The sequence below is a fragment of the Varanus komodoensis genome, unplaced genomic scaffold (genome assembly GCF_004798865.1).
Source record: "Varanus komodoensis strain SLA01 unplaced genomic scaffold, ASM479886v1 scaffold23, whole genome shotgun sequence".
Lineage (NCBI taxonomy): Eukaryota > Metazoa > Chordata > Lepidosauria > Squamata > Varanidae > Varanus > Varanus komodoensis.
In genome coordinates, this window is record NW_025335627.1 from 13,450,841 (window position 1) to 13,469,260 (window position 18,420).

General features: G+C 42.0%; 1 protein-coding gene across 2 annotated transcripts in view; it reads right to left on the reverse strand.

The window, feature by feature from the left end:
- Positions 1 to 18,420, reverse strand: part of SPAG16 (sperm associated antigen 16) — a 584,427-nt gene that overhangs the window by 126,497 nt on the left and 439,510 nt on the right. For both annotated transcript variants that reach the window (XM_044432017.1, XM_044432016.1), the window contains exon 14: positions 11,451 to 11,577. In XM_044432017.1, the coding sequence (XP_044287952.1) occupies positions 11,451 to 11,577 (127 nt within the window). The remainder of the gene's footprint in view (positions 1 to 11,450; positions 11,578 to 18,420) is intronic.

An 18,420-nucleotide genomic window follows, 5' to 3' on the forward strand; every position in this document is an offset into this window, starting at 1 on the left:
AATGGAAGATTTACTCGGTGCACAAAAGCTGTCTAAGGTGTTGAGCTTTTTTTTTTCTTTTTCTTTTGTTAAGCTTTCGCAAAAGAAAGGATAAGATGACCTTCAAGGTCCTAGTGGATGATGGTCTGCAGGAGTAAGCTAATCATAAAATGAAGCTCTTGAATCTAAGCCAGACTTTGAGATGAAACTGTGTAGCTTTCAACATGAAAGGTTGGAATTTTCATCAAATAATCTGAAACACATCCAGAGTGGGAATTTACTAATCGTAGGCCTCTGTGAGTCAGGCTGAATATAAATCTGACAATGCATGAAGCTAAAGCATTCAGTAGAGGAGAAATGTCTAAAAGAATCTATTATTGTCATTTCCCATATTTCCAGTTTGCAAATGCTTCACTTTAGTGTGATTTTAAAAGTCTTTTAGGAGAGAAACTAACTCAATATGTGATTAGTTATTTCAGAATTAAAGTTTTGATCAGCCTCATCCTGCTGGCAATGATCAAACCATCAATTATGTTCAGATTGTCTTAGTTTCATGTGGAGAGGTCACAAACTGGGAGGATATTTCCTACACTTGCATATTCAGGACAAACTATTTTTTCACTGATACGTTTTTGGCTTAAATCCAGTGCAGCTGCTACCATCTCCTCATGGATTACTGTTTAGCAGCAATAAAATAATGCCACACTTAACCAAGGACCTGCAGCCAACAGAATATGCCATACAGGGCCCTAAGAGGTACCACAGTGTCTTCCTGAACTTCATTTTTATGAAAGAATCATGCAACCCTGTGAGATGAGAACATTTAATTCTATTAAATTGGTGTCACAAAAGCTGGCTCTATTAAATAACTGTCCATCTTGATGTACTCAGGGGAGGGAAGAGTTCCTCTTTCACAAAGATAAAGAGAATATCAATAGAGCTAATCTCTTCAAAGTGCAGAAAGCTCAAAGCAATTGCCTGCAGTAACTCACTATTCTGAATCCAAAGATCTACTTGTACAAATAGAAGCAACTGTGACTTTAACAGGAAGTGGAATCAGTGATTTGCATTTATTTGGCCCAGCACTCCAACATGGTACATCAAAGTCTGTTCCAAAGGATTCCCCAACAATCCCCAGGAATGGCTTCCTAGGAGTTGCAAGATTTGGTGGAGAGCAGGCGTGAAAACACATTTCACATGCAGAACATGCACAGTTAATTGAATCCAAGCTACACCTTTTCCCTCAGCAAATGTATCACCCAATCCCAAAATAAGGTCTCTCTCTCTCTCTCTCTCTCTCTCTCTCTCTCTCTCTCTCTCTCTCTCTCTCTCTCTCTCTCACACACACACACACACACACACACACACACACACACACACACATATTTCATATAGTGCCCAAACAAGAATTCAAGGTGCTTAGCATGATTCTCCTGCTATGCGACAGGTAATTGGCAGAACAGGATTTAAACTGGATTTGTACCATGCTTTACGAGATTTATAAGCAGGATCATGCACAGAAAAGCAGCTGTCTTTAAGAACACACCAACAACTCCAGCTTGACTGCTTTAGACTTTTCCTCATATAATCTTTTCGCAGAACAAACAATTTTTAATGTGAAAACTGTAACTATCACTTAATATGCTAACAAGCCCTTGCTCTGAAGCTGAGATGATGAGACACTGCTGTTATTGTTTTGTCTTCGTGACAGGATTTCTTAGCATCAAAAATGAGATAAAATTCCTGTGGGAATGCATTTCACTTACAATAAGGCCAGCTAAGGGCACAGTTCAGGGCATGTTTAGCCAGGAAAAGCCTCCCAACTGTGCCTGGGAATCCAGGGAGGAGGGGCTTCTTCCTGCCTCAGGGTGCACTCATAAGGACCTCTCCTCCCCTGCTCCTCCCACTCTGCAAGTCAGCTGAGCTGCCAGGCTTGGCTGTTTAACCAGGGCACTTTTGAAGGGAAAGGAAGGAAGTTGGAGTGCCATCAGGTCAAGCATTGCCCAGCACCCCAGTCACCTCCATGAACTGCCCTCTGTGTACCTGTTACCTGTTTCTGAGGTCCATTTTCCAGCCTTGAGGACACAGCATTCCTGGTTCTTTCCATGCCAGCTGGACGACAGAGAGGCGTCAGAGTGCAGAACCCAGTTCTGAGGTCAAAGCTCTGTTAACAGCCTCAGTTCTGGGAATGTGAAATATCATATGCCCCACTAGGCACTGCCCAGCAGGGTATAGAATCCTCCTCTAAACATGCATAGGATTGTGTCAAACTTGAAACATAAAGGTGAAAATTGCACCATAATTATGGATCTATTTGTGATGAAGGACAGCACAGAATATAGAATGGGAAACTAAATATTCTCTGTCCAGAGAGTCCAAAAAGAATATTGTGCATATGAACATTAAGGACAGGAAAAGGTCTTCAAGTGTGTACATCTAGTAAAAGTTACCTATGTGCATGAGATCCAGTGTGGCATGGTGGCTAGTGTCGGACTGGGATCAAGGAACTCTAGGTTCTAATCCCCACACAGCCATGAAGCTTACTAGATGACTTTGGTTTAGTCACTCATACTCAGCCTAACCTGCCTCACAGGGCTGTGGTTCTGAAAACAAAAGGAGTGGAAGAGGGCTATGGAAGTCACCTGGGGTTCCTAACTAAATGAAAAAAGAAACATTATACATGCAATTTATTAATCATAAACATTAGTTCGCAGTTAATTTTTGTGCAAGCCATTCCACTGATGCATCCAATGGCCCCTGCAGACACAGTGCTGCACGTCCACACCCCACCCACCCTGCTGTGCTTTCTTCCACTCTCCTCCCCCACTTTCCCTTCATCTCGGAAGCAGACTATGGTGGGTGCTGCATACACACTTTCGCTAATGATGACGCATCACAGTTGCATCCATCATGAGAAACAGGTTTACAAATCGTTGCTGCAGCAAATGCTGCACTAGTGAGTTCCAGAAATAGAAAGGGGGAAATTAGTGTGAGTGAGGAGAGGTGGCAGGAATATATGAGGAATAGGACAGTAGTTATTTATAGTTTATTTATTCAACTTGTATTCCACCCCATTAGCCATAAGGCTCTCTGGGTGGCTGACAACAAATGCAAGACAATTAAAATTAGTTTTGCAATTTGTATTTCGGTGATTGTGCAGGTATATCTGGAATTAGGCAAGAATGTTTCCCAGAACATCACTTGGAATGTCTAAATATTACACTCAAGGAATATAAACAAACCTGCTAGAATGTATCTCCCTGTACCTTATGAATTATGACTGTATTATTTTAAACTGTACGTCATTCCAGCCACTTACTCAAGTTTGCCATTATTTCTAAGGCTTTTTACTGTAGTGACAGTTCTGGAATTTATCCAAATGATGTGAATTTTCTGCCGATTTATGTTATCTAGAGCTGGTAAGCTTTTTCTACTGGAAAGCTCCCATCTGGCTCAAAATATTCCACTCCTTAATACATCTGCATTTTTGCATATAAATGAGGGAAGTAAAGCTCTCTGGCCCTGAGTATGGCCTGAAGGCACAGAAGACATCCACCATGTTGAAGCTAAGCAGGTCTGGGATTACCCTGAGCTTGGAAGGGAGTCCACCAGGGAACCACATGTAGCCACTGTGATTTCCACAATGGGAGAAAGGTGGGATATAAATAAAACAAAATAAGTATTGTTACCATTCCTATGTTATTTGAGGTTTATTTTCAATAAGACAAGAACTTCCAAATGTAGAAGAAGCACACACTCTATGCACTAGTTAGGGTAAAACTCAGTATGGGCACAATTTAGCTAAAATGAAATACTTCTAAAGCTCCATTGATTTCAGTGAGACAGATCCCCCATTGTAGTAAATGATTTCTATATGTGCTTGACTTTGGCTGGAATCTGCTCTGCATTGTTTCTATTGTGTGCTTACATCACAATGCTTGAATATTATAGCAAGAGTGGTGATGGATGAAAGCATCTTACCAACTTAACCTGCTGTCCCATTAAAAGACATATGTTCTTCACACTGCAGCTTAAATGCATGGAGAGTCACTCTCCTTCTGAAAAGATCTGAAACATTCTATTTGAGTACTATTGGCTGAGATCCCAGCTACATGTATAAACTGGAGCTTGTCTTCCGAAGGTTAGTAGCTGACAGCTGTGGATAGGAGCTGTATTTTAGCATTCTGGATTTTACAAAATCGAGAAAAATGATTTCCAGCAAGGTTCAAAGGTCTGCTATAGGATATATTCAAAATAAAATTGCAAAGATACAGCCTATTTCAGGATAATTTGCTGTGATTATTTTGTTATACTTCATTATAGTTTCAGCAATGTGATCAACATAGGCCAACCAGTCTGGGTTTTTTTAACGAATATGTCCATTTATATAATATTCCCATTTCATTGCTTTTAACAATACTGACTCAATGAAATAAACCTCATAGAAACATATGTGCTCCTGAGTAATAACCAGACATAACATGGGAATGATAATCCCCTGTTGTTGCTACATGCTACCTTCTGAAAACAGCAGCTTTCAAACACTAAAGTTACTCACAGGAATTAATTGTCTCATTCACACAAATACATATACATACACACACAAAAGGATAACACTGTGTTTTCTCTTGTGGTTCATTTGAAACCAGGCCTCATTATCTCACAGAGATGCTGAATTCCATAGTTTGACTATGTGCTGTGTGATAATGTACTACCTTTTATTTCTCCTGAATTCCACCAATCAGCTTCTAAGGATGACCCCAGATTCATGTATTATGAGAGAGGGGAACAGAGTTTATCTATCCACTTTCTTCAGACCCATCTACTCACATCAATCTTCATTCACCTCTTCTAAGCTAAACAATTCCAGATGTTGCAGCCTGCCCTTATAGGGGAGTTGCACCAGCCTCTTCAGCAGTGAAGTTGCCCTCTTCTGCATTTTTCCAACTCTACATTACCCTGCTTTAGGTGCAGTGAGTATCAGCTCTCTTCCCCACCGGTTCATTTTGTTCTAGCACTTTTTAAACTCAGACCTATTCACTGTAGGGCCAAGTTGTTGTTGTTAGTCACGAAGTCGTGTCCGACCCATCACGACCCCATGGACAACATTCCTCAAGGCCTTCCTGTCCTCCACCATCCCCCGGAGTCCACCTAAGCTCACACCAACTGCTTCAGTGACTCCATCTAGCCACCTCATCCTCTGCTATCCCCTTCTTTTTTTCCCGTCAATTGTTCCCAGCATTAGACTCTTCTCCACTGAGTCCTTCCTTCTCATTAGGTGGCCAAAGTATTTGAGTTTCATCTTCAGGATCTGGCCTTCTAAAGAGCAGCCAGGGTTGATCTCCTCTAGGACTGACCAGTTTGATCGCCTTGCGGTCCAAGGGACTCGCAGGAATCTCCTCCAGCACCACAATTCAAAGGCCTCAAACCTTTTGTGCTCAGTCTTCCTTATGGTCCAGCTTTCATAGCCATACATTGCAACTGGGAAAACCATAGCCTTGACTGTATGCACTTTTGTTGGCAGGGTGATGTCTCTGCTTTTTAGTATGCTATCTAGATTTGCCATAGTTTTCCTCCCCAGGAGCGTCTTTTAATTTCTTGGCTGCAGTCCCCATCTGTGGTGATCTTGGAGCCCAGAAAAATAAAATGTCACTACCTCCATTTCTTCCCCATCTATTTGCCAGGAAGTGAGAGGACTGGATGCCATTATCTTAATTTTCTTAATGTTGAGTTTCAAGTAGGGCCAAGTAGATGTGCCAAAATTGCTGGCACTAAGCAGCAGCAAGATCCTTGTCTGCAGCAGCCTTTATCATGTGTGGGTATCACTAAACTTTGCCCTAAGCAACATTTCAAGATGAATGGGAGGTTCTCTGTTTGATTAAACTAAGCTTTGATGTTCCTCAAAGCAGATGGTGGGGGCAGGGTGGGGCTTGCACATTTTTATCCATCAATTTTTGTCCACTGAGGTTAAGTATACATTTACTCTAAGAGGGAAAACAAGAACACAGAGAAATTATAGAAAGCAACAAAACTCCTAAAATGTCAAGTAAGGCATACATGCATTCCTTTTTGTGTGAGATGTCTCTGTGCTTTATCCTGAGCGATTACTTAGCTTTAGGAATGAAGATTAATGCCCCACATAAAATACATTTATTCTATTTGTACATCGGCTACTTTTAAAAATAAAAGGGAAGTCATTCACAATGTAGCTGACATATTGTTATAAATAGCTGAGGATACAAAAATGGTTGTGCTATACATATATTTCATTTCCTTGTGAGTTGTAGACCATCTATTATGGTACGAATGAAGTCAGCTGTAACAGTAATAATATTTAGCAAGGGTGGCTTATGAATACTTGTATAAGCATCTGAATGGCAGAAAAGAGGAACAAATATGAATAAAATATCCACAAAACCTTTATATTTTCTAGATCGGTTTATGTCATTGTTAACACCACTAATTTTTGTTAATAGGAATACATTTTATACCTCTTCTCTTTCTTCTTCACCTCCCAGGCCAATCTACACATGCAGTTTAATAGGGTAGGGGTATGAACTGCAGCTTTAGACTGTAGGTGATTTCATTTTTAAATGATCGATGACATCAAAAATTCCTTGGAAATAGGAAGCCAGCATTGCAAGCATAAGGCTGAGCTAAACATTTTCTTTCTGATGTTTTCTATTAGCTGGGAGTTTTCCTTCTTTCTTAACATTGGAAACTGTTTTCAAGAATGAAATGAATGGGATAGAACCCATACATATGTGATGCATGGAGACCACAACGAAGAACTCCAAACCACGGGTACCACCTTTCTCAGGGGCAGAACCATGGGAAGGTGGAAACCTGGCAGCTCTCAAGTCCAGGAAAGAGGCTTCGTGCCTGTTCTGGATAGGGCTGCACTCCTCCTGAAAGATAAGGCTCATAGTCTCAGATTACTCCTATTACTGCTCTCACTGGAGTCCCAAATAACTGCAGTGCCTTTTGCCACCTCCAGCTGATTTGCCAGCTGTGGCTTCTCCTGGACAGTGATCCAGGCACCGGTAACCTCCAGACTGGATTACTGCAATGTGTTCTCTGTTGGGCTGCCCTTGAGGCTGCTCCAGAAGCTGGAAATCGTGCAGAATGCAGCAGATCAAATGTTGTTAATGCTTGAATATTGACAAGCATTGTTAATATATATATTGTCAAGAGTTGCCTCTTTTGATTGTTCAAGTCCTTTGCTGAAAGAACTGCACTGGCTACTAAATTGCTATTGGACCATGTTTAGGGCTTTAGTACTAGTTCATACAGCCCTGAACAGTTTGGGCCCAGAATACCTGACAGAGTCCCTCCTTTCTTACCAACCTGACATTCTCCTAGTGGTTCCACATGGACCCAGGGCCCGAATGGAGTCTTCCATGTGGAAGCCCCATTTCCATGAATTCCTTGCCTTGGGAGGTCAGGATGGTACCAATACTGTGCTGGTCTTGGTGCCTACTAAAAAGAGTCTTATTCCAGTAAGACTTTTCTTGAGGGGCAGCCAGGGTCATATTCCGCATTCTGCATTGTAGGGTGACCGACATTCTCCTTGCTTCCATTCTGGACTGTAATTTAAACATAAATAGGCCTACCAACTTGTAATTCTAGGACAGTGATGGTGAACCTTTTAGAAAGTGAGTGCCCAAACTGTAACCCAAAACCCACTTATTTATTGCAAAGTGCCAACACTGCAATAAAATCTGAATACTGGGGTTTTAGTTTTCATAAATTCTTCACAAACAACTAAATATGATGCTGCAGATTCAAATATGCCAGGGGGACAGCACAACATTAAAAAAAATATCAGTCTCTTAATTAGAACATCTCTTTGCTAAATCATAGATATTAAATTTCAATTTTCAGAAGAAAACACAAAGCTAAACTCTTGTGTTAATAAAAACAAATGTATTAAAACTCACAGCCAGTCCAAGCAAATCCTTGGCAGAACACTGACCGGCCATGCAAAAGCTCGGACGAGTTGTGGCTAATGAGTCGCGGCTCATGTCGTCATTGCTTACTGCCGCTACTCCTTTCCGAGCATCTGCATGGCCCCTATGTGTGCAGTTATCTGATGCTCAGCTGCTGGAGTGATGCTGGGGTGACTTGGCTTGCGTGCTGACAGAGAGGGCTCTGCGTGCCTGCTATGGCACACGTGCCATAGATTCACCACCACTGTACTAGGACATTGTCACAAACTGCCTACTCTAAAACATCCCCAAATTTCATCCTTCTACCTTTTATTTCCTATAAACTAAATTATGCCTAGGGCAGAGCCTTACCACAAAACCACTATAGGAAGAATTAAATGGGGTAATTTTATACCCCTAAAATAAGCCCCAAACAAAGGCACAAAAGAAGGTTCAATACTGATCATCCTCTACTATTTAAATGTGTTAGCTAAAATCTCCAGCAAGCAGAATTAAAATTCTATTGAAAGAAAGCTGTACTATGATTTTTTTTAAAGTTAGTAGGTTAAACCATTGTTATAAAAATTATTGGTCAATGGCCCAAATGCAGTTATGCAGATTTTCTTGTTTTGCATAGCTTCAAGAAGGATTAAATGGAAAATAGCCTGTATTAGCTGATTGCTGAAAGCCATTTTAATGTTGATTGAAACCCCCTGGGGGAAAATTTCAGTGAGAACAAAGGCTTTGCATACATAGCATTATTCTTCCTTGAGGCACTTTTGCCTGGAGTCAAAAATTACCCCAAATGCAACTAATCCTAGATGTATTGTATTGTTTTTATTATTTTATTTGTTTCAACCCTCTTTTGTTCACCACTCCAGAATCTCTTTGCACATGGAACACTATACTATGAAATACAGTAATAAATGTGGCATTCCCAATTTATAGTCTAAGTGGTACAGGTCATTTTAACACCCCAGTCTGTGGCCTGTGGCCTGGAGCTGTTACAAAAGCAGGGCTTGTAGCACCATCAGTCATCACTTTTCTCCTCTAAACTATATATTAAAACTAATTGTTACTACAGTCCGCCTGGTTCCAATGTTTAATTTTCTTGTACACTGTCTTGAGAACTCTTAAAAATATGAGACATTATAGAAAAAAATTAAATCACTAACTCAATCAATTTCCCCCAGACCATCTTTTCCTTCTCCTCCTTGGATCCAGCCACAGCCACCTGCTTCTGCTCATTTCCCTGGACTGATGCGGCTGCCTCCTTCACCTCCTCTCCACTCCCACAAAAGTTTCCTCTGGAATGTCACTTTTGAAAGGGATGCCTGCTTACATCTGCTCTGCAGTGGCTGCCCAAAAGGGTAGCAGGTGTTGTGAGCTGAGTTCTCCCTCCCAGTAGTGACAGTCTCACCAGTGCTTCTTGCCAAATGTCTTTATCTTATGTGCAAGTCTCTGAGCATACACAAAGCAAAATGTTGAACCCTCTCTGCCTCTCCTTACCCAAAGCTTTGCTTATGAATCCTTCTGCGCTTCTCCTTGGAAGGAGGAACACTGTGGAACCAGGCACGCCCACGCTTCTCCCTCTTGGGTCTCAAATGTGACGATGGACTATCGGGTTCACCTCCTCAGGAGGCTGGAGTTCTACATCCAAAACATCTCTAAATCTCCCTCCTCAGGTTGTTGTTGTTCTTTCTCATTCCCACAACAGGGTTGGCTGGGCCCCTCGGCTGCCCTTGAACTAATCTCTTCCCTAGCAGGCACAGGTGGGTGTGCAGGGCCAGCTTGAAGTGGCGTCCATTTCAACAACCCCCTCGTTATCCGAGCCCGAGCTGCCAGCTATGCCAGGATAGGGCAACTCTTGTTCATACATCTCATTCTCAGAAATTGAGCTGTCAGTCCAGCCACAACGGTCAGCCTCTCGTGCATGCCCCTGAAGTTTGCCAGAACGTGCACTCGCAACAGCAGATCAGGGGTAGGAGGGTGAGGGGAGGCAGGTGAGTAGTCTGCATGCAGCAGCGGAGAGAGAAAAGATCTGGATTGCTTTGAGGAAAACAGAAGCACAGCTGCTGGTTGGCCTGAAGCCATAAGAATGCATCCCAGGTGGCATCACATCACAAATCTTGGCTACACACCCACAAAAGCACACAAACTCCCCAAATAGGGCAGCCACACCAGGTCGTTGTTGTTTGGTGGATCATACATAATATAGCAGGGGAAAAAAACCCAGTGTGAGAAAGTACAGAATTGCTGAGGCTGTGTGTGTGTGGGAGACAGGATGTCACAGGATGACTCTAGGACCATGCTGGGTGGGCTAACACCTTAAAAGCTCCAGCTGGAGTAGCCCCTACCTTCACTACTACACAAGGGCTAGTATGAAAAGGTCAGTGACAGCCAAGGTGTGATTGTTGTACCTGACTCCCCAGGATCCTGACATAATAGAGATACCTGTCAGCTTTCTCAGGGCATTCAGGATAGACATGGCTCCTCTAGGCTCCAGATAGGCATGACACGGCCAAACACTAGAATAATCAGCTGTCTCAGGGTATGCATGATAGGCTTAGCTCTCCTAAGCTCGAGCCCATTCAAATGACCAGTAACTGCCTCAGAGAATTCCCCTGGTAAGTGGAAAGAGCTTACCTACAATGTAATGGACAAAGACTGCTTAGAAGGTGTAAATTAAAAGATAAAGCTTACTGCTAACCAAATCTGCTTCTGTATATCGCTTGCTCAACTGCTTATGTGATTCTGTAACTCCCCATTGTCGCCATTGTTCCCATTCTTGTCAAAAACTGATTGTATTGTTCCCCATTTGCCGAAAGCGGATTGTGAAGGTATAAAGATCTCCTTCCAACTCTGTTCAAGCACCGCATTCTAACCATGAATGTTGGTCCCTGCAAGAAATCTTGCAGGTAATTAAACTCCTCTTTATTTTACCATCCGGACTCTGGTCTCGTCTGTAACACCGTGGGTACAACAGTGATCACTGAATTTCCATGAAAAAATAAATATGTGAATTCAACTTGGTTATTTGAGCAATGTGCTACAGAACATAGAAATATGTAAAAGAAGTTCATTACCAGATGCCTCTGAACTGTGGTTAAAAAAAAGGTAAAGGTTTCCCCTTGACATTAAGTCCAGTCATGTCTGACTCTTGGAGGCAGTGCTCATCTCCGTTTCCTAGCCAAGGGAGCCAGCGTTTGTCTGCAGACAGTTTCCGTGGTCACGTGGCCGGCATGACTAAACACTGAAGTACACCGAATGCTGTTACCTGCCCACCGAAGTGGTACCTTTTTATCTACTTGCATTTGTATGCTTTCAAACTGCAAGGTTGGCAGGAGCTGGGACAGAGTACGGGAGCAAACCCTGTCTGCGGATTTGAACTGTCAACCTTTTGATCAACCAGCCCAGCAGCTCAGCGGTTTAACCCACTGTGCCACCACATCCCTTTCAACTGTGGTAAGACATTTAAAAAGAAAAAAAAATGAAAAAAGAAGAAAGAACATTAAAAACGTCGAGTTTCAAGAAACATCTTACCAGAAGGATCGAAAGCCACCTGGTTGCCAGGATGTGGTCCTGCATCAATTGATACCATTGGCACCCCTCTCCGAATGTCCCACAATTTCAACACACCATAAGAGTCACAGGAAACAATGGTATCACCCTGTAAAAGATAGGGGAAATGTAAACTGAGATTGTAATATAACGGAAACCATATTGATAACTAATATCATTAACTTCCATTTTCTTTAAGGTTCTGCTGTAAGAAAGCATATCTCAAATAGCATTAAAATGTTTTAAGAATTAATTTCAGAGGAAAATGAACATTGTATAAATTTGTCATATTAACTGGAATTGACATTAAAAAAGTTTTTAAGAAAGGACAGATTTGCCAATAGACTTCAGTAGTGAGATGATGCTTGATTCTAACCAGCAAAAAATCCTCAGAATTCCATGGAGAATCCTACAGCTGTATATACTTACAGATATTACATTAGATCAGTATTAAACCATGCAGGGTTGGTGCATTAGGTGCACAGCCCTGCTTGAAATCTGGATGGGTGAGTTAAATATTGTGAACTGCCCAGAGACCTTTGGCTATGGGCAGTATAGAAATGCAATACAACAACAACAACAACAATTGTACTTCAGTGTAACTTCCGCATGCATACCAGATGGTGATTCTCATGATTTTCCTTTGTTCAGGGCCTCAGAAGAAAGGGGTGTGTTCTCAAATGCTCAGCATTACCTCCATTCTTCCTCTGACCCTGAGAGCTCATATCATTCTCCTAATTCCTTCTTAATCTTATTCACAGCACAGTCATTCCCTGTTCCAACCATCTTTATTCCCATCTCCTTCTCCCCCTGCCAACTTTGCCCCTGCTGCTGAAATTTAGCAGCATGGTGTCTCCAAGGGAAAATAGCCTGCTTTCAAATTCTAAAATTGCAATTTTCTGCCAGAAAGTTCCTTCTCCAGACAATCAGATGTACTTGTCTAGTTTTCTTTGCACTATCCCCTCAAAATTCTGAAGGTTCTGAAAACTCACAAGGTGTTCTTTTGGTTCATATAATAAAAGAACAGTATAGCTATTTCTGTGTGCCTACGAAGTCCCCTCCCCACAAAAAACTACTACATTACTTTTGGGTGGCCCCACCCTGTTTCCAAACTGATAGGCACTTGACTACCAAGTTTACTATTTGAGGGAATTATCTAATCAATTAGCATAAACTGTTTAGTAATTTGCATCTTATGGCTGGATCCAAAAATAGCAAGAGCTGGGTATTCCCAATGGGGTTTTTGACTCCTACCCTAAAGCATGTCCCACATTGTTTTTTAATCTCCTGGCAGATTTAAATTAGGGTTACTGTCCAGCACGAGAGGCCACAGGTTGAGAAGCACAAGGGCCGGATGCCTGAATGTGTAGAAGTAGGTATGTGACACTGGAGTAAATGTTTGAAATATGGACAGGCCTTTATTTTCAAACTGATTTTAGTTTGAAAATCTTCTGGCAACCTTCTGGCAACATCTCCCACTAAGTTTAGCAGTGCTTACTCCCAGGAAAGTGTCCCTAGGGCTGCAACTCCAGGGTATGACTGGAACTACACACAACCTTGTGTAAAAGAAGTTTGCAATTTTTGCATAGGCCTTTTAAGCTTAGCAGAGCACAGGCCACTCCCTTCTTTCTTTTTAATCTCATCTCAATGAACCTTGTCCTGCCACATAAATATTGAACAAGAGGATTCCAGTTAAAGTATGCTGAATTCTGTCTGCATGTTCAGGTACCATCCCAACCACCAGGTATTGACAAAACCCATTAATCTAGAGAGGGGTGAGCTTTTGGAGGTTCAGCTTGGATTGACTCAGTAGAAACTGTACAATTTTCCCTGGGTTATGGCGAGGACAATTTCCAAGGTAACTTGAAAAGTTATCCACAGCAGATCTCAGGAGAACTACATCTATTCTAGAGCCCCTGGCTTTCTTCCGTTAGCATAACAGCAACCCACACAATAGAGTGATGGGATGGAGCATGGAGCTCTGCCACTGCTCACCTGTGCAATTGCACACACTAAAAGGGAGGGAGGTTTGGGACTGGTGGGCAGCACTTCTGGGAATGGCAGAGGGCAAGGCGGGCCAGTGGAAGGGATTTGCCAACTTGGATGTTAACTTGAGCTAGAAAAGATTTGGGAGCTTGTCTCGCCTTTCAGTTCAGTTTCCAAGCCCCTTTCTGAGAGTAGCTTGAGAGAACTTGGATGATATTTGTACCTGTTAGTAATGCACACCAGTTTAGCATTAAAGTTTTACTTTACATCAGTGTAAGTGAGGAGTCAAATACCTATTGAGGGTTTGGGCATTAGTCAGGAAATCTTACATTTGGAGCAGCAGTGTGATATCACAATCTAGCTTTGGCAGTCCCCAGTTTTTTAGAAGGAGATTGCTATGTTGTGCTGGAGGAATGAGGATGATGTTTACGAAACAAACCTCCAAAGCCACCTTGAGTTCATGGAACTGATTGAATTGTTCTTTGGATCACATCAAATATTGTCCTCCTTCATAAACAAAAAACTTGAAACAAACGTATTTCAGTGAACAAGAATAAAATGCCATAAAAGAAACAGTGTTAAGATGGACCATTTAAAAATTAAAAAGAAAAACAAAACCCCTGCATTTTGCTCAAAGCAAGAGAAGTGGCAATGTGCCAACACTGGTGTCTCAGGCTACTGATAACAAATGGCTTTCTGCTTGGGGCAGCAGTTCCTTCTCCCCATGTTTCCCCATTTTTATTTTATTTAATCAGACTCTATTTTCCTTATGGAAATCTTCTACATTTTTATTGCCTCAAGTATTTTATTCAGTAAGCCACAAGATCTTTCTCTGTTTCCTCTGCTGATGCTGCTTGCCACAGTACAGAAGCACTTTTGCACAACAGCATAACAGCATTGAAGCAGTGAGCACGAGGATTTCTTGAATACTGTAGGAGAATAAAATTAAATATAAGGCTCTCAAGTTCAAACTCCAGTAACCTACAAGTAACGTTCTCCTGAATTACTCCTCTACAGGGTTATGTACTCGCCTGGAACAAATACAAATTCTGATATTTTATATGCTCAAGAGCAAATGACAGATGAATCGCTGAACTGATGAGACAAATGTTGCTAATCTATGCTTCATAAAATTATTCATCCATTATCTTTCCTTTTATGAAAAAAATAAAAGGACAGGGAGTGTGACTTTTGGTCAAGACTACCACCTATAATATTAAAAGGGCTGTCCAATCATATGAAGTAAATGGTTGATTTGGCATGAATTCATGTAGGCAATGACCTAGATCATGAAATGCATAAAGTGCACTTCGAAGATCCAAGCATATAATTACTGCACTACAGTAGTGTAGCTGATACACATATAACATGATCTGCAAGTTCAGTAGAGGGAACATGCTTCCTAGTTTGTGCATATAGGATAAGAAGGTGAAAATGTTTAACACAAACATTTTCTGGAGCACTAGAAAACTGGACATGCACCAGCACAAATGTGCCCTGTCAGTTATCACCACTGCACTAGAATAAAAAGGAAATGAATATTGCTTCCTTTTGTACATGCACCAAGCTAACCTATAAAGGACATCCAGTACAAAGTATGTACAGGACAGACTGTGCCAGAAGCTGGACTTGGCTGGGGTGGAGGTTTAAGTACTTTGGCTTGGAGTTAAAAAAAAGTCATTTGAGTCTTGCAAAAGGAACAGTGCTTCTTGAGTCTTTAAGAAATGTCAGCAAACATTCTTGTGAAAATTCCAAAGTAAATATTAGCATTCTCTTATATACAAAATATTCTTTTAACAAAATACTTGTTCAGTGGCTAATTTCCTCTCTAACGTTGGTGCCCATATCATGTCTAAGTCTCTTTTTATCAGGTGCCAGGAGTATTCTTGAAAATTTGTAGAGGCGGTGTGGGGAGGTGGTAAATGCAGAACCCAGGAGATCTCAGCTCTAGTCTATTAAGTTCACTGGATGTGTTGGGCCAGCCAATAACTCTCAGCCTAACATACCTCACAGGGTTGTTGGGAGGAAAAAATGGAGACTGAACTGCTCCGTCTGTTCCTTTTTTACAAAAAGACCTGGGGATAAGCAGCCCAAATGTGAGTTAACTACCAAGTCTGGGAAGGAGTTCCAGTAAGTTACCAGGCAGGGACTAATCCTCTGGCAAAGAAGCTCAGGTCAGCAAGTTAAACTGACAGGTCCCCTGCAGAACTCAGTTCCATTTGGGACCTCCTTTGAGGTTGAACATGATGCATAAGCTCATGCCAAGTGGCCTTTTTCATTGCTGCTCACCACCTGAACTCCTTCTCCTAGCTTTTCCTCCTGTCTTATGAAAGACCAGTTTATACCTGGGCTCTCTGGGTATTTTACAGTAAAATACAGTAAGATCAACAGCAGCAATAATAAAATTGACCTCACTCCCATCAAAGGGCCCGGTGCCTCAACCTGAATCAAGCCAGTGCTCAACAGGCACCAAACTGGCACCACCCTTTGACATTGCCTAAAGGTGCACCTGCCTGCTGTCCACTGAAGAAGAACAGCTGTTGGGGGAAGCCCCACTCCAAACCGACATGAGGCCACGGTGGAAGGCAGCGGGGCAGGGGGAGCAACACAGACAAGGATGATCCAGGGGATGAGGCGTGGCAGTGGGGTCAGGCAAACAGATGGTAGCTGCCCTGCATGCCATCTGCTGAAGAAGCATGGCCATTTTGAAATGAAAGAACTGCCTGCTTTCCATTCCTTCTGCCCTTTGGTTTAATTTTGAAAATGCCTAAAATTCATTTCTACATTGGTGCAAGTGCAACTTGCCACAATGTTTAGTTCCTATTTCTCATTATGGATTTACTGATGCACACATGTACATACATACTCTGACTGAAACATGTCAGTAAAATGATATCAGGAATCCTTTTGTATTGGTACATATCTACAGTATTAAAACTGGTATCTCATAAGGCAGAGGGGAAAGCGACAACTGAAATTTGCAACAAACTGCAGCAGTGGAAACCGTGTCTGCCCTCAGAAACCAAAGAATGTTGAATTGCTAATACATCAGTGCTACTTATGTATTAAGCATGGAATCAGAATGTATTAAGAGACCTTAAATCTAAGGAGGAATCTCCCTATCTTGCACCTCCCCCCTCTCTTTCACACAAACATGGGGGGGGAGGAATCTGGGCTGCTCTAGGGCGCCATCTTGTAGCCAGCACCAGAATTCCAACCACAGTATTCACAGGATTGGTCCCAAGCCCTGCTGGAGCTCTCAGCCCCTTCACAAGTTCCAGCTGGGAGTCCTGGAGAAAGAGCTATCTAAGGGCAAGCTCTTCCATCCAGAACTTGCATCAGCAGAGCAGGTCATCCTGTTTGTGTGCCTGCATCTTGTCTGACCCTCACTGTGAATGCTGCCTCAAGGGACATGCACCTTGCTCTTCTGGTCTTCCTGGTTCTTGACACTTGGCTTGTTCATGACTATTTTCCTGTCTTGACCTGATATGTATGTTTGGTTCCTGACCAGGCCTGCTCCACTACTGTGACTTGGACTTGTGACTGAGCCTTGCTTTCAGACTCTGGACTTTGTCTTGCCTCAAGTTCTCTTGCCTTGGTCCTGGTACCTCTGTCTTGTCTTCTACCATCCAAGTCCTGGCTTCTGAGAGTGTTCCTGTACCCTGAGTGTTGCAGGACCTTTCCTGTGCTGATGGTAAGCAGAAGCTTATAGGGCACAAGAGATGGCCTGAGCCATCACGGCTGTCCTGGTAGAAAAGGGTTAAAGATGGGACAATCCATTATGTTCAGTCTTGCTGAGATTCTTTGAGGCCTACCCTGAAGCCTGGACCATTTTAGATTGTATTGGTTTTCTTCTTGTTCAAAGAGCAAAGGAAGAACTCCAGTTCTCATTTTTTAAAGTATCCACCCAAATGCACACTTTCCATAAATGAAAATAAGAAAATGCTTTTTTAAAAAAATGCAGAATCAAAAGAAGACATTTTCCTAAGGTACACATTCTGTAAATGCAAGTTCACAACTATGCAAGCTTTCTCTGACAACTGCTTCTGTTCTGGGTTGTGAACTAGGCAAATTTGAAGTAAAAATTAATCAAAATGACATTCAAGTACATTATGCCCATGTTGATTCCATGACTGCTGCTTCTGCAGAAACCACAGCTTTCAGTGAATAACACAAACTAGTGCTTACCTTCAAAAAGTTACCTGATCTATGACTATGAGCTTTCCCTTTCATGTGTCCACCCATAATCTGTGTATGTGTACAGAAAGAGCTACTCTGATTGATATGCAGTACTGTAATGAGGGTATAATAGTGTGACTGTTAGTAAAATGCACAGCTCCTTTGTGGCGCTTCCTCCCACATAAATTTAGGTGCAGAACAATTACTGCTCACTCATGCTACTAGGTGAATCTTATTAGCCTCAGACAAGATAAATGAGTGCTTTGAATGCCTCTTGACTGGCGCAGGAAAAGCTAAGAAATTGCTAAGGAAGCTAAGGAAGACTCAGCAGGAAAGCACTCCAGCACCTGGGACAAATATATAGAACAACCAACCATCTCAAAGTAAATAGAACTGAAGTGAATTTAAAACAAAGCTACTCGGCTCTTTTAACAGTGTTGCTGTGCATGTCTTCTCAGCAGGCCCATTCTGTCCTGGCTTGCTCCCAGGTAAACCATGGATAAGCGGAGACAGCTTCAGCCCAATGGAACTCGGGCACCATCATTAATAGTGATCTCACTTTGACCTGTTTTTCTGAGCTTGGCAATTTAAGTGTCATGGGTTTGTAATTCTCTTCTCAGCAGCAATCTTCCCACCCACAAAAGCACATATTTTACAGGGTTTTTGGGAAAAAAACATGGAAATTAGAATTTTCCTTCCAGCATTATTTCCAGCACTGGAAACTGTTAAATAATGGTAATCTCATCTGGTTTGTTTAGAGTATCTCCATGTGCTCCCTCCTTGTCAT